This window comes from Ranitomeya variabilis, chromosome 5 (genome assembly GCF_051348905.1).
Source record: "Ranitomeya variabilis isolate aRanVar5 chromosome 5, aRanVar5.hap1, whole genome shotgun sequence".
In the NCBI taxonomy this organism is placed as follows: domain Eukaryota; kingdom Metazoa; phylum Chordata; class Amphibia; order Anura; family Dendrobatidae; genus Ranitomeya; species Ranitomeya variabilis.
The window spans coordinates 86941189-86968792 of record NC_135236.1 but is presented as its reverse complement, the minus strand read 5'-3'; the positions used below and the strand labels follow the sequence as shown (position 1 = coordinate 86968792).

Genomic DNA, 27604 nt, shown 5'->3' with positions numbered 1-27604 from the left:
CACTTGTGGAGGAGCTCCAATGTTTAGGCACACAGGGGCTTTCCAAACGCGACATGGTGTCCGCTAACGATGGAGATAATTTTTCATTCAAAAAGTCAAATGGCGCTCCTTCCCTTCCGAGCCTTACCATGTGCCCAAACAGTGGTTTACCCCCACATGTGAGGTATTGGTGTACTCAGGAGAAATTGCCCAACAAAATTTAGGATCCATTTTATCCTGTTGCCCATGTGAAAATGAAAAAATTGAGGCTAAAATAATTTTTTTGTGAAAAAAAAGTACTTTTTCATTTTTACGGATCAATTTGTGAAGCACCTGGGGGTTTAAAGTGCTCACTATGCTTCTAGATAAGTTCCTTGGGGGGTCTAGTTTCCAAAATGGGGTCACTTGTGGGGGAGCTCCAATGTTTAGGCACACGGGGGCTCTCCAAACGCGACATGGTGTCCGCTAAAGATTGGAGCCAATTTTTCATTCAAAAAGTCAAATGGCGCTCCTTCCCTTCCGAGCCCTGCCGTGCGCCCAAACAGTGGTTTACCCCCACATATGAGGTATCAGCGTACTCAGGACAAATTGGACAACAACGTCCGTGGTCCAGTTTCTCCTTTTACCGCTGGGAAAATAAAAAAATTGTTGCTAAAAGATCATTTTTGTGACTAAAAAGTTAAATGTTCATTTTTTACTTCCATGTTGCTTCTGCTGCTGTGAAACACCTGAAGGGTTAATAAACTTCTTGAATGTGGTTTTGAGCACCTTGAGGGGTGCAGTTTTTAGAATGGTGTCACTTTTGGGTATTTTCAGCCATATAGAACCCTCAAAATGACTTCAAATGTGAGGTGGTCCCTAAAAAAAATGGTTTTGTAAATTTTGTTGTAAAAATGAGAAATCACTGGTCAAATTTTAACCCTTATAACTTCCTAGCAAAAAAAAAAATTGTTTCCAAAATTGTGCTGATGTAAAGTAGACATGTGGGAAACGTTATTTATTAACTATTTTGTGTCACATAACTCTCTGGTTTAACAGAATAAAAATTCAAAATGTGAAAATTGCGAAATTTTCAAATTTTTTGCCAAATTTCCGTTTTTTTCACAAATAAACTCAGAAATTATCGACCTAAATTTACCACTAACATGAAGCCCAATATGTCACAAAAAAACAATCTCAGAATCGCTAGGATCCGTTGAAGCGTTCCTGAGTTATTACCTCATAAAGGGACACTGGTCAGAATTTCAAAAAACGGCAAGGTCATTAAGGCCAAAATAGGCTGGGTCATGAAGGGGTTAACTCAGATGTTGCCAAAAACAGAAGCTTCCAAACACATGTCATCATCATATGGGCTGTCCAGAATTGTTTAAAGGCATAGGTAATCTCAGTGTATGTAAACTTTTGACTTTGCAGTAAGTAATAAAAATGGCTTAAAACATTCTCTCCCTCTCATTATTCTGGCATTTGGCAAATATTCTGATTTCATGTCGGATTTTGAAAAAAATATGCATATGTGTCTTTTTATATAGCGTATGTAAACTTTTGGTTTCAACTGTATATATATATATATACCGTATATATATATATATATATATATATATATATAATTTAAATAGTGAATTAGACACTACTTATATATATAAAACTATTACAATTAGAGATATATATATATAATTTAGTGATTTTGACACTACTTATATATAAAACTATTACAATTAGAACAACAAAAAGGTCTCAAAATATGTATATGATATATTGAAGTTTCCATATTTTGTAAAAGAAAAAAGTCCCATCCAATAGCTATGTCCTGGGTGTCCAATGGAGTTATCTCTCCTGCCACTGAGTTCAAGGGAATATTATGTTCCCTGGTGTCCAGTGGTGTTTGAAGGTTTTTTTTCTTCTTTGTATAATGGGAGGTCAAAGTGATATCTGTGTTGTACAATGCTATTTTTTGGTGTCCGGTGGTAACGACTGCAATACTCACTACTAAAATAACACCATTTACTCTAATTAATTATGGCTAAGCAATGTTTTAGTAAATGTGAAGATCAATCATTTTTCATATTACATTCTCAGGACCACAGTGTTGACTATATTCCGGTTGCTGCTACTCTTGCTCATGAACTGGGGCACAATTTGGGAATGCCTCATGATGATGGATGCTACTGTGAAGCCTCATCTTGTATCATGGCTCCGTCTCTAAGGTGGGAGAATGGAAACGAATAAATGGATGCCTTTATTTCATATACATTTATTGATTGTTTTCAAAATTGATTACTAAGAAATCAGGGAGGATAGATTCTAAGATTGCTGGAAGAGCTTGTAAAGGTGAGGGATGGTGTTGGGAGGAGAATGACAAAAACAAGGGGGGACAGAAAGGAAGTTCTATATTTTCTGCCGGCATTGTACGTAAATGAGATGTGTCTGAAGGATGTGACTACGGATCTCTGTACAAGCAATGGTAGATAGGTTACTCGCTATCCTCTCCTCCCTAACCTGACCAGCTGTAGGTGGATGATCCAGGAAAAAGCTCAGTGGACAAACTTTTAGGGTACCGTCACACAGTGCCATTTTAATCGCTACGACGGCACGATCCGTGACATCGCAGCGTCGAATGATTATCGCTCCAGCGTCGTAGACTGCGGTCACACTTTGCAATCACGGCGCTGGAGCGATGCCGAAGTCCCCGGGTAACCAGGGTAAACATCGGGTTACTAAGCGCATGTTAGTAACCCGATGTTTACCGTGGTTACCAGCGTAAAAGTAAAAAAAAAAAACCGTACATACTCACCATCTGATGTCCGTCAGGTCCCTTGCCATCTGCTTCCCGCTGTGACTGAGTGCCGCCGTACAGTGAGAGCACAGCACAGCAGTGACGTCACCGCTGTGATCTGCTCTCACTTTCCGGCCGGCAGACAGTCAGAGCGGGAAGCGGACGGCAAGGGACCTGACGGACATCAGATGGTGAGTATGTACGGTTTGTTTTTTTTTACTTTTACGCTGGTAACCACGGTAAACATCGGGTTACTAAGCGCGGCCCTGCGCTTAGTAGCCCGATGTTTACCCTGGTTACCAGCGAACGCATCGCTGGATCGCTGTCACACACAATGATCCAGCGATGACAGCGGGAGATCCAGCGACGAAAGAAAGTTTCAAACGATCTGCTACGACGTACGATTCTCAGCAGGATCCCTGATCGCTGCTGCGTGTCAGACACTGCGATATCGTAACGATATCGCTACAACGTCACGGATCGTACCGTCGTAGCGATCGAAATTGCACTGTGTGACGGTACCCTTAGGTAGTTTACTGACAGAACCTTGAGAAATGATGAGGCTGAGATGTCTAGGGAAGATAAAGGGATGGGGATGAGGTAGGAGATGGAGGTTGGAGTATAGAGGTAGCAGGAGAATCCTCTCTCCAGCTCCGATGCATGCTTCTGCCAAGATGGCACTGACCAGAAGAAAGAAGATAGGAGGAATTACAGAGCGAGAGAGGCATGATGGGAGTTTAAGTTACAACACACGCTAACAAACACTACACATCATATTAAAGGAAACAAAATATTATACCTAAGTCCTTGTAATAGTTACAAACTCAGAAGACGATAGCTAGACAGCACACTGTATACAAAAATAAGAGTCAGCCCTTTCATGAAGAGATGGGAATGGGAAGAGCAGCAGATGTATATGAGGATAGTGTTTGAGGACTCTGCTTAGACTTGCCAATTTGAGTACCAGACTATCCTCTAGTGGTACGCGGCACTGGAAAAATAATGGTCCTCTAATTCAACAGGACCCTAACATTTCAGCATAGCATCTGAGAGGAGCATTATGTAGATCCTGATTCCAGTGATGTATCATTTACTGGGATGCTTTCTGTAGTTTTGGTAAAATCAGTTTTATCAGCAGGATGTTATCACTGCACCACTAGTAAACCTGCTGCCATGTAATCCTTCACAGTCGTGAGCTCAGTATAACCCCACCCCTACCACTGATTGGCAGATTTCTGCCTATGCACAGTGAACACAGAAAGCTGCCAATCAGCGGTGTGGGCGGGGTTATACAGAGCTCAGCATTCCGAGATCTGCAGCAGATAAAACTGTGATTTTATTACAACTGCACCAAGCTCTCCAGTAAGTGATACATTGCTGTAATCAGGGTCTCTGCCTCTACATCAGTGTTCCCCAAGTCCGGTCCTCAAGACCCACCAACAAGTCATGCTTTCAGGATTTCCTTTGTGTTGCACAGGTGATGGAATTATTGTCTGTGCAGGTGATGCAATTATTATCTGTGCAATACTAAGGAAATAATGAAAACATGACCTGTTGGTGGCTCTTGAGGACCGGAGTTGGGGAACACTGCTCTACATTATGCTGCTCACAGATGGGGTAGAAAAATTTAGTGACAGGTTCCCTTTAAATGTGGAATCAATCACTTGCAGCAAGGGTCTAATTGTAATTAGATAATTAACAAACAACTTATTATATCTTAAAGGGGTTGAATAATGTTCTCTATTCAGAAGTGCATCTCGCCTCAGCCTCCCGGCTTTCTGATGATGGACCTTTCGGACCAGCACCATAGCTGAGAGTTGACCCGAGCTGTACGCTCTCCCATGCTGCAAACACAGGGAACTTTGCCTCTGTAGCATGAGCGAAGTGCAGGGGCGCTGACGCTGGCAGGATCCAGTGCTTGCAAGCTTTATATAACAAACAACTTGCAAGCTCTGAGCTCCTCACCTAAGAAACCGGCCACCGCTGCTAGAATGTAGAGGTGGACGGTAAACTTGGCAACTACCAATAAACTATATCATTAAAAATTCCTCTGTTCTTGAGAATGGAGATATTTTTTTTTTAACAACCACCATCCTAACACTGTACTGAGTGTGAAAACACCTAAACAAAAAAATGCCCTCTCAATGAACAGAGGGCATACCTCTAGGTCAAAGCACAGAAAACCTATAAATAGTCACGCCAGGTAGTGGGACAGTGACAAATGTCAAAGAATCAGGTAGTTAATTAATGAATAAATGATTTATCAGTCAAAATACCACACCATGGCAATAGAGGTATGAAAAGCAGTCAATATCAATTTATTATCAAATATATATATACAAAATACATTTTTGGACAGACAAAAGTGAATGGGGGATAGCAGCTAAAGAGATCAGTATCACAAGATGAAAAAAATACTGAAAAAGGAACACAAAAAAATCCAAACAAACCCTATTGCAGTCTCAGAGAGCGGCATATGCTCAAAAATTGTAGTGGGAAAATGTCATATAGGAGATTAAAATATATCCCTATATATAGAAGTATGGTGGACCCACAATACTGGTAGATCAAAAATTTAGACAGGCTTCCTACAGGAAAAATCTGATAGATATAACAATTAAGAGCATAAATAAACTTGGTCAACCACCCAGATACCTATAAGGTGCATGTTAAGGCACTAAATAGTGCAATATAAATACCTTGGGACATGCTGGAGACCAAAAGATAAACTGCCGCGTGCTGCAATAAGGGGGAAGAGCCTCATTCACTTTTGTCTGTCTAAAAATGTATTTTGTATATATATATTTGATAATGAATTGATATTGACTGCTTTTCATACCTCTATTGCCATGGTGTGGTATTTTGACGGATAAATCATTTATTCATTAATTAACTACCTGATTCTTTGACATTTGTCACTGTCCCACTACCTGGCGTGACTATTTACTGTACTGAGTGTGCCCTGCGGGGAGTGCCCGGGGCTCCACAAAGTATATAGTCACCTGTGGGTGGTAAACATCTCCCCTCTATAACTGCGCCCCCTCCATACAGTTATGATACCCCGAGGACCTTCAGCTCCTGCAGCCAACAAGAATATCAGAAATTTATCCTGAATCACATGCCTGTATGTATGAAGGACAAGCCAAGCAAGGACGACATCCTCTCTACACCAGTGTGCGGCAATAAATTCACAGAAAAAGGTGAAGAATGTGACTGCGGCTCTGTGGAGGTATGAGTTCATCGTTAAGTCCCTTTTTCTACGCCCCTGATTCTAAGTTTGACCATGTGACTTAGTTTCACATCAATTTGAATAGGGAATTAGGTACCAAAGCATAGCCTTATTATTAGTGGGGGAAAACATAGTGATTGTCTGAAGTTAAAGCGATTATCCGGGACTATTTTATTTTAGATTTTTTACTTTTGGCCAAACAACTAACAGGCAGGTAGTTACTACCTACCTCTCCATCATGCCCAGTGCGGATCTGTGTCGGCGCAGAGAAGTCACAAACCGCTCTTCCAGCTTTCGTTGATGTCACGTCGACAAAGCAGCTACTTCTCTTCTGCTCTGCTCTGTCAAAGCTGTGTGACCTCCGATGTCATGGTGATTGACACCCAGCTCCCTGCTTCCTAACTGCATGAATCTGGCTGTCAATCAGCATGACCTTGAAATTCACATCACGTCCTGTCAACAGAGCAGCCCAGAAGAGGAAGAGCTGCTCTGTTTATGTGTAGTAGATGAATCTCTAGCAGGAGCGATTGGTGACTCCATTGATGTGACACCAGGTAGAACAGGCAGGTAGTTGCCTCTGTTAGCATCTACCTACCTGGGCCCATAGTAAAAAAAAAAATTAGTCCTGGACAACTCCTCTAATTCAGGACAACGGACATAGGACTGACCGCATCGGGACCAAGAGACTGGTATAGGCACCACAGACGCGGTTTCATCATTAGGATACCGCCAAAGCGGTCACAGGAACACAGACAAACAGAATACGGGTATAACTTTAACAGACTAGAGACGAGGGACCTGGGTTGCACACACCAATACCAATAAGACTAACTATAGGGGTTACTCAGGCAGCTCCCTATTGGGGAGGGTGCCTTTTATACAAGATGCCTCACTGCTATTGGCTGGGAGACATCATGCAGGTGATCAATTTAACTGCTGTTAGCTGGGGGCATTTACTATGTGCGCGCTGCCCCTTTTCAGAGCAGGGGAGTGCGTGCATGCGTGCACTAGGCGCGCCGCCGGGAGACAGTGTGGCATTCACAGAGGAGGGAGAGGCTCATGAGGGCGCTGCTGCGGTCGGGGCGGTGAGGAAGCAGGCGTTCCTGCATGATGGAAGGAGGGGAACCATGCGGGGGTGTCGGCTGGTATTTCAGTAGTTTGTAAAAAAAAAATGACAGTTTTACTGAAGGACTGAATATGGTCGTTTTTAAGGTAATGTGTGCACTATGTATGAGGAATGTTTGAAGGTCTATCAATCATATGACTAGGTTTATTTCCTGTCATCATTTAAATGGAACCTGTCAGGTTGAAAATGGTCTCTGATCTGCAGGCCTCATGTTATACAGCAGGAGGAATTGATCAGATTAAAATATCTCCTGACAGATTCCCATGAATGAGTCCAGTGGGCGGTTCTACTAGTGATTAACAGTCTATGACCATGAATGCAGAGATAGCTGTCAATCAGAAGTAGGACCACCCACTGGACTCATAAATACAAACACCAGGGATTTCAATGAAAAAAATACAAGTTATACTGAATCTTTTCCAACAAACCGATATATAATTCTGCTCAGCATGTCTTTCTCTCTACCATGCTTTCTACTGAATGAACTCCGTGTATGTCATGGCAGATTCTTTTTAAAGTCATGGTCATCTCATACCTATTGTCATAGAGAAATATTAAAATCCATAAGACATCTCCAGAAGGGAGAAAGAGCTGATATTTCAAACTCAATTTGAACATTTAGGGAAGGGAAAAAGAAATACATTATAACAAGGGAAATTAGTAAATTAGAAACAAAGGAAGAGCTTCAACCTCGCCTTGAAGCAGAGACCTCCTGCAGTGACCAGGTAGTTACCACAGAGGTCTATTGTGGGAAACAGCCACCCAGACTGGGATTTGTATAGTCAGGTGGTAGAGAAGTGGATAATCTAACACCTTCAGATTTAACTCTTGTTCTCTTCTATGGAAAACTGAACAATTGAAGATAAACAGCCCATCTCCAGAGTCCAGATAGGAACATCAGGTTTTGTAGCAGTCCGATATTTATGGGATGCAGATTTTTTGGCTCAGCATCGTTGTGAGGTGATGGACGTGATGCATTCACTCATATAACTGTGGGGTCACTAGAAACCCATTAACGAAATAACGATCTGATAGATGATGCTAACCAGACCATGTTTGATCTCCATGTAAAATCATGATAACAAACATGATGTCAATATCTACCGCCTGGAACCTTCAGGGGCGAAGATATCCTGTAAGTTGGGGATCTAATAAAATTCTATCAGACCCAGCACATGCCAGAATCTACTCGCACATGAGCTCATTGAGGGGAGGTGTGTAAGCCTAATTTTGAGCTAATAAAAAGCAGTATTTGGGTCTGGCTCATTTGTCAGTCCTTGGAAGACACAGTTCACTGTGGTTCTGTCCATTTTCCCAATTGGAGTTCTTCCCTCCGTTAAGCTCTGAGCCATTTTTGTGACCAGGTTTAGGAATTCCTTTTCGTTATTCCTTTTTATTTTATGCAATTGTATATATCTTATCCTTCTGTGTTAAATAAATAGCTCTGTTCCTTTTGCTCTGTAAACCGCACCCCTGAGCCAATATGCTACCTGTAATGGGTGTCCAATCGGCCTGTATAAATGGTGGTGGTAGCTAGCAGTTCTTTTGTACTTGCAGAGCTCGCACCTACCGTACGTGTGTATATATACATATTCCAAGCTTTGGAATGTGAGGTTCTTGTGCATCACTCATCAGCAAATTGCGTAATTGTCCTAATGGTTGGTGGCAACGGGATTGCGTTCCATTGACAAACTAGTGGCAGCCATGAGATCTGAGTGATGTCTCCGGTGTCATCTGTGACAGAGTTGTAACCGTGGAGGGAACTGCATGAACCACATGGCTGTTAGCTGTGAGACCTATATTCAGTAGATATTTTGGGCACAGTGCTAACCATCTACCCACTCGACATTGCAGGAATGTACTGACAAGTGCTGTAATGCCGCCACATGCAAACTGAAAGAAAGAGCTCAATGTTCAGAAGGTGAATGCTGCTCAAACTGTCAGGTGAGTTATATATCAGAGGTATTTAATATTCATTGCATTACCTCCATTTAGGTCTGCATCCCACATATAATTAGGATTTTTCTCTTGTGTGAAAATTAATCTGAGAGCAGCATAATATAGATACAGAGACCCTGATTCCAATGAAGTGTCATTTACTGAGTTACTTAGTGTAGTTGTCATTAAATTACTGTTTTATGATTATCACTAGAGGACTAGTAAAGCTGTTGCCATGTAGTCCAATCCCGCCACAAACACTGATTGGCAGCTTTCTGCCTATGCACAGTGTACACAGAAAGCTGCCAGTCAGTGATGTGGGCAGTCAAAATCGCAGCAAACAGCCCAGTAAGTGATATATCGTTGGATTTGGGGTCTCTACCCCTTGATACTACCAGATGAGGTAGCAAATACTTAATGAAAGCTTCCCTTTAAAGTGTTGTCTCCCAAAAACAATCACTTTTTTTAATAGAATCTGCAACCCGTTGATCGCTGAGGGTTCAACTTTCTCTGCAGCGGCCTCTACAAGAGAGATGTAGTATCACATGTTTGATTGACAGATTATGAGGCAACTTAATAATAGGGACACGCATCATTTACTAAACATTTCTTCTTTAAATTTTGGTTGTCAATTACAATGGAGAAAAGAAACCATCAAATGTGGTGTGAATATTAGAATAATCTTTTTATTTATTTGTTTTATTAACAGATTATTATATAACGGGTTCACATTGTTGCATATAATCAAAAATAGCATGGTGTTACTTTGCTCCTATTGCCAAACTTGCATACAATGAAATATGAAACATTAACAAAATATTACAAAGTTTGTGGAGGTTTCTTTTGCATATTGTTTTTTCCCAGAACCCTTATGAATATAAAGGCAGAAATATTGTCATTAGAGTATATGTATCAACCCAAAAAAAAAAGAAAAACCTATAAAGAATAAGTGCAGGGCGCAGGGAAATACAGATAAAAGTTGAATTTTTATTGAAAATGAATTAACAAATGTAAGATACAAGATAATCAAAGCTGATGAGTATAGAAATAGTAGATATAGCATGGTACAGGCTTGAGGGCAAATAAATACAATAATAAGCAAAATCAGAAGTACACACAACAGTGTAATACATAAAATGTAATCCCAATATTACAGACACATACCAGTGTATAATAAATAGCATGAGATGTAAATAGCTCGGTGAATGGAGGTAAGATATCATGAAGTGAAAAAGATATAAGTACCATAAGTGGGGGATGTAAATATTATACATGCACAGTGGCATTAGAGAGGACTAAGAACACTACACGTGTTCGAAACGCGTCCAGTTATTAAAGACATTCCTTCCCCCTGTATGCACTGGTTTGTCAAGCAGCTTACTTTTTAAATTTGTCCAAATAAAGACTTTTTATTTTATTTCCTGAGCTGGATACCTTCATTTTCATGTATTAGGGAGGTCTCACCAGTCAATGATAGAACAGCACCCGACGCGCGTTTTGCACCTAGCTTCATCAAGGGGTGATGGTGAACTGCATATCCAGGCTGTTTACATTTTACATGTCATGGTAACCATTCAGAGACTGTTGGTAATGTGAATAAGCTATTATACATGTGACGGATGAAGGACATCATCTGGATGATGGAAGTGATGTCAGACGCCATCCATCGTTGGCCTGCCCATCGACCAATAGCATGCACATAAAAAAAGGAGGGAGGAGATCTCTCTCCACCGTAGGCATCACTGACTATCTGACTATTATGTCATTGGTCACATGATTGTACACATGGCAGTTTTGCTTACATCACTGGCCACATGGAGCCACCCATCTAACGCAAGGCCAGTAGCTTCCTTGTCAAAAAAAGGGCTTCCCACAGGAAAATGTTGTAATGTCTCCATGTTCCTTATTCCAGAACACCAACTATACAAATTAATGGATCCAAGGGAATGGGGAAGTAAACCAGAGAGGACAATAATAACATTACCTCCTGCCAAAACGATAAAATAGCTTTGCACCTCCACATCATGTGTGCAAGAATATTATAATATTTTTTTCTAAATTATTATTTATTTTTCTTCTTACAGCTGAAGTCAGCGGGTACTGTGTGCAGACCGTCGAATGGTGACTGTGATTTGACCGATATGTGTGATGGGCAATCTGCCACGTGTCCCTCCGATCGCTGGCGAATCAATGGATCTCCGTGCGATGATAACGAGGGTTATTGCTACAATGGGAAATGCCCCACCCTAAGGAGGCAGTGTGAAACCTACTGGGGAGCAGGTAAAGCAGCGGCCTCACAACCGTCAGTCCCCCGGATTTGTAGAGGATAGTACATATTCCCAACGGGAAGTGGGGCAAGAATTTTTTTTCTATGTGTCCTGTGGTTCCTACACATTAGGTTATGAGGGTGTAGATAAATACTGGATGTCTGTGTTTTTGTCACATTTCCTCAATTTTTTTCATTTTGCCTTTTAGAAATCTTTAAAACTTTTGTCTATACTAGGGTCCAAGGCCGCAGAAAATTCCTGCTATCGAACTATCGAAAATGCCTGTAATCGACTGAGGTAGGTATTATCTGCGGATTCTAAGGACGTGATGAGTCTTGATGTAGGCTTTATCATGTCTGATCTCTTCTACCTCTACAGTTCCAGGAGACCGCAATGTGGAGTTCTCCTCTGTTCTGGAGGTTACAGTCAACCTATCGTTAGAACTGGTTACTGCAGTTATTCAGGATGTAAAACTCTGAGGCCGGAAGTATTCGTGGAGATCGGAACAAAATGTGACGATAATAAAGTATGTGTTCTAGGTTCCCATACCCAAAGCTATGAAATATGGGAATGTGGTCAGCACTGGGATCCATTTGTAATACATACATCCAAGGTTCCTGCTTAGATACTTTGGTAAAGGGATCATCCAAGTTTTTAATGTTGATGGCTTATTTTTGGGATACCGCACCAATAATAATAGTCGGGTCCTGACTCTTGGAACCCTCACAAATCAGCTTCTCCTACACAATGCTGTATTTTCATAGCAGCTGTGCAAAGTATTAAAACTTTGTCCTATTTATTATAGCACAGCCACATGTTAAAGGGAACCTGCAAGCAAGATTGTGCTCAGTAACCTACATACAGTGTCAGGTTGGCGCCGTTATACTGATTACAATGACACCTTGGTCGATGGTTGTTGTTTAATCTTTATTTTCAGTTTTCAGTTAATGATATGCTCGTGCTCCGGGGCGGCGGTGCCTGCCTGCAGCATGATCGCATCTATAATGTGTATTTCATTCCTTTCTTTGATGGTATACATAAATTCAATAAAATAAAAAAAAAGTTTGAAAATGGCACCGGCCGCGCCTGCGCAACAACAGCTATCAGCGATCCGATAGCTGCTACTACGCAGGCATCCAGCGCCTTTTTCAAACTGATTTTTTTTTTATGAATTTATGGATACCATCAAAGAAAAGAATTAAATACACATTATAGATGCGATCATGCTGCAGGCAGGCACCGCCACCTGCCTTAAGAAGGTGCTTTTTCTCCAATATATTCAGTGGGGGAAATAAGTATTTGATCCCTTGCTGATTTTGTAAGTTTGCTCACTGACAAAGACATGAACAGTCTATAATTTTAAGGGTAGGTTAATTTTAACATTGAGAGACAGAATATCAAAAATAAAATCCAGAAAATCATATTGTACAAATTATAAATGTATTTGCATTTTGCAGTGAGAAATAAGTATTTGATCCCTCTGGCAAACAAGACTTAATACTTGGTGGCAAAACCCTTGTTGGCAAGCACAGCAGTCAGATTTTTTTGTAGTTAATTATGAGGTTTTTGCACATGTGAGGAGGAATTTTGGTCCACTCCTCTTTGCAGATCATCTCTAAATCATTAAGATTTTGAGGCTGTGGCTTGGCAACTCGGAGCTTCAACTCCCTCCATAAGTTTTCTATAGGATTAAGGTCTGGAGGCTGGCTAGGCCACTCTATGACCTTAATGTGCTTATTTTTTAGCCACTCCTTTGTTGTATTGGCTGTATGTTTCGGGTCATTGTCTTGCTGGAAGACCAAGCTATGACTCATTTTTAATGTCCTGGCGGAGGGAAGGAGGTTGTCACTCAGGATTTTACAATACATGGCACCATACATTCTTCCATTGATGCTGTGAAGTAGTCCTGTGCCCTTATCAGAGAAACACCCCCAAAACATAATGTTTCCACCTCCATGCTTGACAGTGGGGACGGTGTTCTTTGGGTCATAGGCAGCATTTCTTTTCCTTCAAATATGGCAGGTTGAGTTAATGCCAAAGAGCTCAATTTTTGTCTCATCTGATACCAACACCTTCTCCCAATCACTCACAGAATCCTCCAGGTGTTCTTTGGCAAACTTCAGACGGGCCTGCACATGTGCCTTCTTGAGCAGAGGGACCTTGTGGGCACTTCAGGATTTTAAACCTCTACGGTGTAATGGTTTTCTTGGCGACTGTGGTCCCAGCTGCCTTGAGATCATTAACAAGTTCCCTCTGTGTAGTTTTAGGCTGATCTCTCACCTTCCCCATGATCAAGGATACCCCACGAGGTGAGATTTTGCATGGTGCCGCAGAGTGATGTCGATTGACAGTCATTTTGTATTGCTTCCATTTTCTTACTATTGCACCAACAGTTGTCTCCTTCTCACCCAGCGTCTTACTTATGCTTTTGTAGCCCATTCCAGCTTTGCGCATGTCTATGATCTTGTCCCTGACATCCTTATCAGCTCTTTGGTCTTGCCCATGTTGTAGAGGTTAGAGTCTGACTGTTTAATTGAGTCTGTGGACAGGAGTCTTTTATAAAGGTGACTATGTTACCCTACGTTCACATTAGCGGCGGGCGCCGCAGCGGCGGGCGCCGCATGCGTGATGCGCCCCTATATTTAACATGGGGGCGCATGGACATGCGTCGCACTTGCATTTTGCGCCGCATGCGTCGCTGCGGCGCCCGCGTCCGGGCGCAGAGGACGCAGCAAGTTGCATTTTTGCTGCGTCCAAAATCAATTAAAAAAAGGACGCATGCGGCGCAAAACGCAGCGTTGTGCATGCGTTTTGCGGCGTTTTTGTTTGCGTTGTGCGCTGCGGCGCCGACGCTGCGGCGCACAACGCAAATGTGAACGTAGCATTAGACAGCTGTCTTTAATGCAGGTAATGAGTTGATTAGGAGCATCAAAGGCTGTGTGCACACGTTCAGGATTTTCTGCGTTTTTCGCTATAAAAAATAAAAAATACATATACATCCCATCATTTATAATGCATTCCGCAATTTTTGTGCATATGTTGCTTTTTTTTCGGGAAAAAAACGCATTGCGGAAAAAAACGCAGCATGTTCATTAATTTTGCGGATTTTTTGCGGATTTCCCACAATAATTATTGCATCCCAGAACCCCCGGAAAAAAGCACAAAAAAATGCGAAAAAAACGAGAGAAAAATGCATGCGGATTTCTTGCAGAAAATGTCTGGTTTTGTTCAGGAAATTTCTGCAAGAAATCCTGATGTGTGCACATAGCCTTACTGGTCTGTAGGAGCCAGAACTCTTAATGGTTGGTAGGGGATCAGATACTTATTTCTCACTGCAAAACGCAAATAAATTTATATAATTGATACAATGTGTTTTTCTGGATTTTATTTTTGATATTCTATCTTTTTTTTTTTTTTTTTATCTGTTTATTAGATTTTAATCTTTTACAAAGCAAACAAACAGTAATATCAAGATGGTTTTATAACCCATATCCCACCCCATGCCCTCCCCATCCCAAAATCTTTTCTCTGCATGTGCACCACCATCGAAATGAGCTATGGAATTGGTGTATTACCACCTATCCGCTGTAATAAGTACCATTGGGTGTTTTCAAATTGCGCTCTCAATTTTTCCCTAGTCTCTAGAGGAAGAGACGGAATGAAGGTAGACCATGTAGATAGGAATCTACCTGACATCTTTTCCTTATTGGTTAGTGTGTCCATCCACTCCATTCTAAATATGAACTGAATCTTGGTGCGGATAAGAGAGAGTGATGGAATTGTTGGATTCAACCACTGATGCAATATGCTTTTCCTGGTTGCGGAAGCCCATATCATGAGTGTTGCTTTGATGTGTCTGGGCAGTTTGCGATGTGCTTCATCTAGAATGTTAAAAATGGCCCATTGTGGGGTAAGCGTGAAACTAAATCTATATTCTATCTCTTAATGTTAAAATTAACCTTCCCCTAAAATTATAGACTGTTCACATCTTTGTCAGTGGGCAAACTTACAAAATCAGCAAGGGATCACTGTATAATATTCATTATGCAAAACAGGGGGCAGGTCAGTGAGGGATCAGTGACCGGACAGAAGCCATACTGGTGAACACCTAATCAGAGCACCACATGAAGACCCCCACAGGCCGCCCCCGTTCACGGGCATTTCATTAACTCAAAACTGAAAATAAAGATCAGACAACAACCACAAGACGGATTTTTGTCAACCAAGGTATCATTGTAATCAGTATAACGGCACCGACCTGACACTGTCTTTAGGTTACCGTGCACAATCTTGCTGGCAGGTTCCCTTTAAGGTCCATTTACACTGCACGACTATCTTGAACAATAACAATAATCGTGCAGTCTAAACAGGTAGCCGGTCACCCGAAAAGTAAGCCAAATGCTTGTTCGCCAGGTGAAATTATATTTTGCACATATTCTCAGTGGGCAGACAATTGTTCTGTGTTAACGTGACTTGTGCTGCCAAGAATAATGACAGCCTATGCCACTGGCAGACACGGACAGAAGAGGGCCCCTGTGCAAGATCAGTATATGGGCCCCATTACATCCAATAGCTCAGAATAATGTACAATTCCACCTACTTTGAGGGTAAAAGGGGTCCCTCTTACCTCTTGGGCCCACTGCAGAAGCTGCACCAACAGTATAACTGCCCCTGGACTATGCGCACCGGAGGTGGAGCCGCATATTCATCACTGTAATGAGCAGTACCACGTGACCGCTCACACAGGACAAGCTGCCGGCGCTGAGAGGAGGCATTGTGGGAGCTGGGTGAGTATTTCTTCTGCAAGCGGGCGGGCGCACGGGGGTGGGAGGCGGGAGGTGACCCCAAACTTTATTTTTAACAAAAAAAAACTTGATCTTTCATCCCTTCTGTCCTGCAAGCGTTGCTTTCAGCAGAGCAAGACAGAAAGGATGAATGCCGGCTTCAGCACCACACGCAGGGGACAGCGCTTAACTGTAGCGCTGTTTCTCCTGCGGCGGTACGTGCAAACGGAGGAGAGTGCACACTGTTCTCCGTGTGCACGTGTGTGGGATGCTTTGCGGACCGTGCTGCCGGAGAAAAGCGGACATGTCTCCATGTTTTGCAAACGGTCCGTGAAAACACGCTGACGTGTAGACACACATTTATTTTAATGTGTCTACGTGAGTCAGTGTCTCCGGTATCTGAGGAAACTGTCACCACACGTACCGGAGCCACTGACGTGTGAAATCGACCTCATCAAGAGTGCACAGTAGCTACATTCCAGGAGAGGGGTTAACTCTTAACATCCCAGTCAGCTGTCTCCAGCCAATTGATTTATATACTACACAGCTGGTCTGCTACTCACAGCTCTCTGCTCTCCCTGTCCTCAGCTTTGTGCTTTCCAAATGCCTTGTTATTTCTATGTGTGAATACAGGGATAACAGTGTAAACTCCAGAGCAAACCACAGTATTATTATTCACTAGAGCTGTCTCTCAAGGTGGAGTGCCCACCTTGCTCGAAACCTGGAAGTAATAAAACTGCAAGGGGATTGCGTTTCTCAGAGCTACTCAACAGACAACTTGAGAATAGCCCCTTAAAGGGATTGTCCACTACTCGGACAGCACCTTCTCAATCACCATTGTTCCCCCATGTAAAATAATAACAGCTATACTCACCTTCGGTGTGTGCGCCATTCCTGCTATGTCAGCGCCTACTCTCCTGGGGCTCAGTGGAATGACGCCTGCACCGTAGGTGAGTATAAGTGTTATGATTTTACATGGGAGACTCCTTATTCAGGAATTGCCTAAGTAGTGGACAACCTCTTTAAAGGGGTTCTCTGAGAAATGTATATTTGTGTGGTCAGTACAAACGACTGGCACATGACTTATTCCTTCCAAGGACCATACTAAGGACCAGGGAGCGCTCATTACGGGTGGAAGAAAGGCGATTCCGACAGCTAAATAGGACAGGGTTCTTTACAGTTAGAGCAGTCAGACTAGACAAGAGGTAGTAATGGCAGACACTAGAACAGGTTTTATTATAGGGCTGGATGATTTCCTCAATACACATAACATTGTGTGGTTATAGTTAATTTTATTTAGTGACAAAAGAACAATTGGTGGACAAAGGTTGAATTTGATGGACCGAGGTCTTTTTATCAATCTATGTAACTATTCAAACAATTTTCTAAATACCTTCATTTAGCATAACGGTATGCTTTATCTACTGCACTCTGTCAGGATTCAAAGATGGCAACTCCCATCAATCACACCCCATCCTAGATTTCAGGACGGCCTCCACTCCTCCATGTTCTGTCAGTTTCAGTGAACAGAGGACTGAGCATTCACGATGCCTGACCGCACGCTGCCCTGACGGGTCCTCTGTGTTGTGCTTCATGCAGCCCATCCTGAAATCTAGGGCAGGGTGTGAGTGATGGCAGCTGCCATCTTTGAATCCCGACAGAGTGCAGTAGAGAAAGTATACCTTTTTGCTAAATAATGGTATTTAGGAAAATGTTCAATATTTAAATGTTTCTTATTTATTTTATGTCTTTATTTTATCACATTTCTCGGAGGACTCCTTTAAGGTACAGAAACACAAATATTTGATGTGTATCCCTGCATCAAGTACTTGAGATCCCATGTAGATATACAGGTAAAATGTATAGAAATAACAAGTCCTTTTGTTTGTTCGGATGATTTCTTTGTATAGAAATAACAAGTCCTTTTGTTTGTTCAGATGATTTTTTTTCTCCTTCAACACTGAATAATTTGTCATTTTTCCAGGTATGTATAAATGAGAGATGCTCTGAGATACCACCATCCTTGAAGGCTGCAGAATGCGATGCCGGGTGCGGTAAAAATTCAGTGAGTTCTAGTTCCACCCACTTGTTCTTATTTCAACCTAACCCAGTTGTGTAGGAACAGAACTCATCACCGTAATATAAATTATAAAACATTGATAGTATTATCAGCTTTGTTTTTGATTTTGCCACCATTTGTCTGGTTATCTCATAATCCATAAAGAAGCACTCCTCCTCCTCCTCTTCCTCTGATCAAAGTTTTTATCCTCTTAATATATTGCAGTCATCATATTATATTACACTGTGTACTTACAATTGCTCATTTTGCCTTTCTACCCAGTTAATTCTTCTCTTTTCTGTTAGGTCTATATTCGACTAGCTGAATCCTTCTAAGCTCTATGTAGAAACAGGAGGTCAGTTTTCCCTGCATGAGTCATAAATCACTGCAAAAGTCCCTAGCAAGGGGAGGAGCAGAGCAGTTGGGTCAAGAGGTGAAGAGGGGAATGATAAATGCAGGAGACTTCCTGTTTCTACACAGAGCAGAGAAAAGAATCATCTGGGTAGAAAGACAAAATGAGCAATTGTAAGTACACAGTATGTATAATATGATGACTGCAATGATTGTGGTGCCTTAGGTAAGAGAGCACCAGCGGGCCACCTGTGTACATCATAGAAGAGCCCAGTGGTCCATGGTATCTGCCCATGTTTGGGGCTCCTCTTTCTTCTTCTCCTCTCGCTTCCTCAAACTCGATGTGGACAAATCTGAACTCATCATCTTTCCTTCATCTCACAGATCTTCCTTATCTGACCTATCTATCACAATTAACAACATCATGCTCTCCCCCATACCGGAAATCCGCTGACTCGAAGTAACTCTTGACCCTCCCCTGTCCTTCAAACCGCACATCCAAGCTCTTTCCATCTCCTGTCGCCTCCAGCTCAAAAATATTTCCAGAATCCGTCCTTTCCTCAACCCTCAATCTACTAAAATGCTTGTGCATGCCCTCATCATCTCCCGCCTCGACTACTGCAACATCCTTTTCTGTGGCCTCCCTGCTAACACCCTTGCACCTCTCCAGTCCATCCTTAACTCTGCTGCCCGACTAATTCATCTCTCTCCTCGCTACTCCTCCGCTTCCCCCTCTGCAAATCTCTTCACTGGCTCCCATTCCCTCAGCGTATCCAGTTCAGATTACTAATACTGATCTACAAAGCCATCCATAACCTGTCTCCTCCATATATCTCTGAACTAATCTCCCGATATCTTCCCTCACGTAATCTCCGGTCCTCCCAAGAAATCCTTCTCTCCTCCACACTTATTCGCTCCTCACCCAGCTGCCTCCAAGACTTCTCCCGAATATCCCCCATCCTCTGGAATTCTTTGCCCCAACACGTCCGACTATCAACCACATTCGGATCCTTCAGATGGAACCTGAAAACCCACCTCTTCAGGAAAGCCTACAGCCTGCACTGACCCCGCTACCTCCTCACCACTAACGGACCCTCAACCTATTGTCTCCTTCCCCACCATCCTGCAGAATGTAAGCCCGCAAGGGCAGGGTCCTCGCCCCTCTGTATCAGTCTGTCATTGTTAGTTTTGTTTACTGTAAGTGATATATGTAATCTGTATGTAACCCCTTCTCATGTACAGCACCATGTAATCAATGCTGCTATATAAATAAATAATAATAATAATATTTGCTTGGTGCTGGCATATTCCCGATCTCGATAAAATTAGAAATTTCCTACTTTCCTTCTCTTACAGGTTTGTGACCAGAACATGAAATGTTATTGTAAAGAAGGCTGGGTACCCCCTAATTGTGACACCAGAGCTGACAATGGTCAGTACACAATTGATAACTATACATAAAGTGGAGAATTGTGGGCAGAGGCGAACATAGAAAGCAGGGGGTCCCTGTGCTGATGGGGGGAACAGTATATGGGCCCCTTGTTCTGTGATGTCTCAGAGAAAAACATACTTTAATAGCTGGAGGGGCCGAGATAAGCTGGAGACTAGACCAAGCATGCGACTTGGGCTCCAGCGGCTTTTAAAGAATGTTTTTCTCTGAAACGCCGCAGCATTTCAGAGTCACACATACCGGGCTGAGCTCATACAGCCCCGGCCTGATACATGCTGCCCGTGGATCAGGCAGCATGAATCAGACTCTGCTCTATTATTGCAGCCCTGTATGCTTTACTCTTAAATACTGCGGAATTTCGGCCAGGTATAGATGACCAGTCTAAGAATTTGTGCACATGAAGTCTTTTTCAAGAGGGTCCAATCTGAGACCGCCGTAAAAAGCATTCAATAAAAGCCAAAAAGAAGGAACATATTATCAGTAAGTCATTTTTATATTGCAGTACATACAGTATGTTCAGGCTTTTCAGATTCTTTTAGCCTCCTCAGGCTTTGAAAGATGCAAAGTCATCGACAACAAAGATGGTGCAAAAAACGCTGGTTCTCTCAAGTTCAAGGCTTCTTCCTGGCCCGGACCCTATGATTGACAGGTCTCTCCTTATACACACACACATATATAGGTACACACCTGTTGGTCTAGGGGATTGGAACCGGGAAAAGTTGCCTTGCATTTAAAGGGAACCTGTCACCTGAATTTGGCGGGACCAGTTTTGGGTCATAGGGGCGGGGTTTTCGGGTGTTTGATTCACCCTTTCCTTACCCGCTGGCTGCATGCTGGCCGCAATATTGGATTGAAGTTCATTCTCTGTCCTCTGGAGTACACGCCTGCGCAAGGTAATATTGCCTTGCGCTGGCGTGTACTCCGGAGGGCAGAGAATGAACTTCAATCCAATATTGCAGCCAGCATGCAGCCAGCGGGTAAGGAAAGGGTGAATCAAACACCCGAAAACCCCGCCCATATGACCCAAAACTGGTCCCGCCAAATTCAGGTGACAGGTTCCCTTTAATAGACTAAGTCGTCCAAGATGCTTAGTCCGCAACCGGCCTTTCAAAGTATGTTTTCTTCTGAAACAGTGATTGACTATAGATTTATTAACCATCCGCACACTAGGGTTATTGTGATTTCTATTTCATACAGCAGCAATAATGGAGCTGTTCTCTGGTTGATGCAGCCCGTGGTTCGGAGGTTTGGACAATATGAATATCCTGTTAGGTTCCCTTTATATTGGGTTGCAGATTATTGAGTATTAAAATAGAAATTTTTATATTATCCATTTCTTAACTCTGTTTTCCCACTTTCCAATTAGGCAATGCCGGCTACATTGCCCTTGGTGTCATCATCGCTATTGTGGTCCTCGTGTTGGTTGTTGTGGTTCTTGTGGGTTACAAGAGATGTAAGAGGAGGACGCAGAGGTATGAAGCTGCATTAGGGGTAAAAGGGAAAAAAAATGAGAATTTGAGGGATCGAAATAATCTAAATAAGATCTGACCCATAATATAGAGACACGTCCATAATATATTAGCTATTGGCACCAGTTGTGGGCCATTCGTCTGGCTTCCTAACTACTTCTGGGATATATCATTGGATTTCAATTAAAAAAAAAAGCTTAACACGATGTCAATATGTGCAATTCTCTCTGTTTATAGGTTCCACTGCATCTAGTTTCTGTCATTAGGATCCTTTCCCTTAAATTATGTTCTAGAAGAAATGCTTTATTGGGCATGACCCCCCAAGATCTCCTCAGTAGTTAGAGTGGTTAAAACATATCCCTATGTGCAAATGGTTCACCTCTCTGAGCCAAGAGACCCCTTAGATGGTCAATGGATGTTCTTGTGATATCACTGCGTGGTTGGTAGAAGGTAAAGAGGACTCTAGATTTTGCCTGTATCGCAAATGCATCTTCTAATTGTGCATAGAACAATTGGGGACAGCAAGATAACCTGATCTGGAAAGGACTGTGTAGTTATTGACCATGACACATCTCACTCCTCTCTATTCTCAGGAGGTCTGCTGGAGCCAACTCAGGTGTGACCAACCCCACCTTCGGAATCCAAAATCGGACTGCTCGGCAACCAGATTCCTATCCTCACAACCCAAAAGTAAGATGATCAACTATATCATATTTGATTGTTTCCTATTAGCACCTTTTTAACGTAGTCTTGGTACTTTTTCAGTGAAATAAGCCAATCTCTAAGAGGCCAATTGGCCATCCGGTTAGTACTGAACTGTTACTGTTAGAGGACATACAGGACCTTTAAAAAATAAAGTTCCTGAATGCAATTTATTGTCCCAGAGATAGTTTAACATCACTATAGTGGTAAACAGCTCACGCCTCTCAATCCATCCTGGCATTGTATTGTAATACAAGGTTTCCACTAGATGGAATTCTCTTATCTCTCTGTTTAATACAAGTTCTTATATAACGTGACATTGCATTTTCTACATTTGCAGCAATATCCTGGAAGACCAATGTATCCACCACAGGCACCTCAGTCTCAGAAGCCTCAGGTATCATTATTAATCTCCTTACTTTTCTGCAGTGATATATAGAATATTCATTTTAGAAACATCTATGTATTGTATCGAAGGTTAGAGTTTAGCTACTGGAAAACTCCATTGCTGAAATATCCTATAAATCAAGAAAGATAATCTCAACCATATGTGCACTGGGTCATAGCGCAAGGAGCACTGCAGGACATAGTGAAGGGACGGAAAGCGCAGGAGATAGAACAAGGAGGGACAGAGCATGGGATAGTGTAAGGAAGAAAAACTCTACACAGTGCAGGGAGGGACAGCACAGGGCATAGTGCAGGGAGGGACAGCACAGGGCATAGTGCAGGGAGGGACAGCACAGGGCATAGTGCAGGGAGGGACAGCACAGGGCAGAGTGCAGGGAGGGACAGCACAGGACGACGTGCAGGGAGAGACAGCACAGGGCATAGTGCAGGGAGGGACAGCACAGGGCAAAGTGCAGGGAGGAACAGCACAGGGCATAGTGCAGGGAGGGACAGCACAGGGCATAGTGCAGGGAAGGACAGCACAGGGCATAGTGCAGGGAAGGACAGCACAGGGCATAGTGCAGGGAGGGACAGCACAGGGCACAGTGCAGGGAGGGACAGCACAGAGCATAGTGCAGGGAGGGACAGCACAGGGCATAGTGCAGGGAAGGACAGCACAGGGCATAGTGCAGGGAGGGACAGCACAGGGCATAGTGCAGGGAAGGACAGCACAGGGCATAGTGCAGGGAAGGACAGCACAGGGCATAGTGCAGGGAGGGACAGCACAGGGCATAGTGCAGGGAAGGACAGCACAGGGCATAGTGCAGGGAGGGACAGCACAGGACATAATGCAGGGAGGGACAGCACAGGACATAGTGCAGGGAAGGACAGCACAGGACAAAGTGCAGGGAAGGACAGCACAAGACATAGTGCAGGGAAGGACAGAACAAGACATAATGCAGGGAGGGACAGCGCAGGCCATAGTGCAGGGAGGGACAGCACAGGGCATAGTGCAGGGAGGGACAGCACAGCACGACGTGCAGGGAGGGACAGCACAGGGCATAGTGCAGGGAGGGAAAGCACAAGACATAGTGCAGGGAGGGACAGCACAGGGCATAGTGCAGGGAGGGACAGCACAGGGCACAGTGCAGGGAGGGACAGCACAGGACATAGTGCAGGGAGGGACAGCACAGGGCAGTGCAGGAAGGACAGCACAGGGCATAGTGCAGGGAGGAACGGCACAGGGCACAGTGCAGGGAGGGACAGCACAGGACATAGTGCAGGAAGGACAGCACAGGACATAGTGCAGGGAGAAACAGCACAGGACGCAGTGCATGGAGGAACGGCACAGGGCATAGTGCAGGGAGGAACAGCAAAGGGCATAGTGCAGGAAGGACAGCACAGGGCAGAGTGCAGGGAGGAACAGCACAGGACACAGTGCAGGGAGGAACGGCACAGGGCATAGTGCAGGGAGGGACAGCACAGGGCATAGTGCAGGAAGGACAGCACAGGACAGAGTGCAGGGAGGAACAGCACAGGACACAGTGCAGGGAGGAACAGCACAGGGCATAGTGCAGGAAGGACAGCACAGGGCAGAGTGCAGGGAGGAACAGCACAGGACACAGTGCAGGAAGGAACGGCACAGGGCATAGTGCACGTAGGAGCAGCACAGGGCATAGTGCAGGGAGGGATGGCACGGGACATAGTGCAGGAATAGGGATGTGTGTGGACTCATTCGTTATATAGGGGGATGTCAGCATACTCTGCTCAATATTAAGTGATACAGTTGCGGAGCGCCCCCACACCGCCGCAGGGCCGAGGGGTACCCGGAGCCGGGCCTCTGGGATCTCAGTCCTGGGGTTGTCACGGTGGCTAGACCCGGTCCGTGGCCCTGTCTGTCAGTGGGGGACGTCCGTTGCAAATAGGTGCTGTTAACGGTGGTATAGCGGTGCAGTTGTGGGGTGCAGGTCGCGGTAAATAACGAGGACACCAGGTTGCAGTCTCTTTACCTCTTTACTGAAGATGTGGGAGACCTCAGTCCAGAGCGCTGTTAACTGGGTTTTCAGAGACCGGCCGGTCCAACGACACATCAGGAGCTCTCTTTACAGGTGGGAATCAGTATCTACCTTCTAGCGCTGTGTGTTGTAGTTCTTCCTGCTGAGCTCCCGGGATAGTCCTCACAACTGTTTCTTTCTGTCTCTACTGTTCCTTCTCCGTCCTCCAGTTGATATGGTAGGACGCACCCGTATGACGGGGTAGGCCTGGAGTTCTTCCGGGACCCTAGAGTCGCCCCTCTCCCACAGCTGCCTCCGTTGTCTGCTTAGGTGTTAAGTGAGACAGCCAACCTGTAGTTAGCTGCCCTGCCGTGGTTTGCAATGTACTTAAAGTCTCTTACTTGCTCGGCGTTCCGGCCACCGACTGTTTGCGCCTCAGAAGGAGGTTGCCTCGGTCTAACAGCAAGACCCCTTCTGGTATTTCTCCTTTTCTGTATTCCCGTTGTTTACTGGTTAGTTCTGCTCTGAGGAGTCTGCCAGGATCCCATCCCTGACAGGTCCTCTCACTAGCTCTTCCCAGCTACTTCTCCCTGTCTTCCTGTCCAACCCCCAGTTTTACCAGAGTTGTGAGGAGTGGCCTACTAGATAGGACCACCCCCCCTGGTGGCCGGAGTGTGAAGTGTGGTGTGAGTGTACCTGATCAGAGAAACTCCCTAGTGCAATCAGACGCACCATAGCTCCCCGTAGTGGCGGAGCCACAGCACTGCAACAACCAGGACTCTGGGGTGCTGCACTCCCCCCCGGTTAAATCCAGTACTCCGGGACTGGGAAAACAAGAACAATAATACATGTTAACAGAAAACACACAAATTTTTGAAATAGCATAACAATTGAACATAACAGAGCTTCCCTTTACGGGAGGTGAGGATTCTTGAACGTTGCGAAAGTTTGGTCATGCACAGTTTATGACTCTCAGTTCAGTGGTTGAAACAGCGGGGACCCCGGGTAAACAAAGGGGCCCCCCTTGTGGAAGTTTTTGAGCAATTCACCGTCCATTACTCTAGTGTCCATTTAAAAACCTGTAACAAAAGGATATGCATACAAACATTTTCAATTACATAGCAGCCCTATCAATACCTCCAAGTTTTGTAGCGGAGGGGAGTTTGATTTTGAGTGCTGCGTGTGGACCTTCGCAGCGCAGGGGTTGCTATTGGTCTAACAGGGCCCGCTATGCTTGCTACCGCTGGTGTAGTGCGCTGTTTTCTAACTACACTTCTAGTGAGTCTGGGTAGCACTGGCAGGTTGAGGCTCTCAGAGCTGCTGCTATCAACAGTGGGTACGGCAGGCTCACTGATAGCAGAGGGAGGATTTGCCGGTTCAACGGTTGGCATGGCTTCTTCAGGCAAGGCTTGTTGAGGTTGCGGGACCGGATGATCTGGTACCACCATTGTTTCTGGTGGGTCCGGCTGTGGAAACGTTAGAACAGGTACCGCGATGGCCTGATTTATCTGAGTCCAGGACTGGGGAAAGTCACCAAGGACAGTATGGAACATCTTCTCCTTTTCCACCGGCGGGGAGATTTCTGGGGCCGTGCCCCTCTCTTTCAACTTATCGGGGCAGACCTTAAGGTGATCCCTGGATACCGCTGTCGAGGTCTCCCCTCTGTCCTTGCTGATGAGACAGACCTTAGTGTTGTCGAAGTCGGATGGCAAGATGGTATACGGTTCCGCTTCCCATTGGTCATCAAGCTTGTGTAACCTCCTCTTTCGTTTAAGCACTTGCTCACCAGGTGACAGGGGAATCGCAGGAGCGTGTTGATTGTAGTCCCTTTCTTGTTTCTGCCTAGCCTGGGCGAGACTTCTCTCCACACACTCCTGTACTTCGCGGTATCTTCGCTGCCTTTCTGTATCCCAATCTGCCTCCGGCGAGGTATCTTCGGGTACTAGGACCCCCATGTCCAGATCAACGGGTAACCGACTAGACCTTCCTCGCATCAGGTACGCTGGAGTACAGTTGGTGGAACTTACTGGGATGTGGTTGTACATATCCACCAAGTCAGGCAACTTTGTCGGCCACAGGTTCCGTTCCTCCACAGGCAAGGTCTTCAATAAATCGATTACTACCTGGTTCATCTTCTCGCACATCCCGTTGGTTTGGGGGTGGTACGGTGTAGTTCTGATCTTCTTACACCCGTACAACTGGCAGAATTCTTGGAACACTTCCGCTTCGAATGCAGGCCCCTGATCGGTCAGTACTTTCTCTGGGTAGCCATGGGGTCTACAAAAGTGCTGCTGGAAGGCCCTGGCGGCAGTCCTAGCTGTTAGATCCTTGACAGGCACAACCACCAAAAACCTGGAGTAGTGGTCCACGATGGTAAGGGCGTAGATATAGCCCGACCGGCTAGGCGTCAGCTTCACATGATCCAGCGCGACCAGTTCGAGCGGCCGTTTGGTGATGATGGGCCGCAGGGGAGCCCGTTGACTGTCACGGTCCTTCCTTCGCAGACTACACGGACCACACTCTCGACACCACTTCTCAATGGTTCTCTTCATGCCAATCCAATAGAACCTCCCTCGGAGCAGCTTCTCCAGCTTCCTCCATCCGAAGTGTCCGGCTCCATCATGGTAGGCTCCCAGAACCATGGGCGCATCTCGCCTTGGCACCACTATCTGCCACACCAATTCATGAGTACGTGGGTCGATGCTCCTCCTGCACAACTTGCCATCATGGATAAACAGTTTGCTTCTCCCCTTCCACAGCTGTTGAGTTTCTTGTGGATCATCTGGGCCAGGGTGCAACCCAGCCTGCGTCAAGAGTTCCTTCACCTGACGGACCGCGGGGTCACTATCCTGGGTTTCTGCCCATCCGTGGTGGGGCAGGGGATTCAGCGTGGCATCCGGTTGGTTCTTGTGCCTGTTCTTCACATGGTGAGAGTTCTGAGTGGCTTTGGGGCGATGGAAGGCAGGCAGCTCCACCTCTTCAAGTGCCTCCGGGTCTTCTCCCACTTCTGGTAGATTGGGCATTCGGGACAGAGCATCGGCATTGGCATTCTGGTGTCCTGCCCGATATTTGATGGTGAAATCATAGTTGGACAGC

General features: G+C 44.6%; 1 protein-coding gene across 1 annotated transcript in view; it reads left to right on the top strand.

The window, feature by feature from the left end:
• Window positions 1–27604, top strand: part of LOC143775026 (zinc metalloproteinase-disintegrin-like MTP4) — an 86323-nt gene that overhangs the window by 34668 nt on the left and 24051 nt on the right. The window contains exons 11-21 of the mRNA XM_077262841.1: window positions 2056–2183; window positions 5804–5981; window positions 8962–9051; window positions 11130–11325; window positions 11549–11609; window positions 11691–11838; window positions 18081–18161; window positions 19863–19938; window positions 21323–21428; window positions 22019–22115; window positions 22468–22524. Of these exons, the coding sequence (XP_077118956.1) occupies window positions 2056–2183; window positions 5804–5981; window positions 8962–9051; window positions 11130–11325; window positions 11549–11609; window positions 11691–11838; window positions 18081–18161; window positions 19863–19938; window positions 21323–21428; window positions 22019–22115; window positions 22468–22524 (1218 nt within the window). The remainder of the gene's footprint in view (window positions 1–2055; window positions 2184–5803; window positions 5982–8961; window positions 9052–11129; window positions 11326–11548; window positions 11610–11690; window positions 11839–18080; window positions 18162–19862; window positions 19939–21322; window positions 21429–22018; window positions 22116–22467; window positions 22525–27604) is intronic.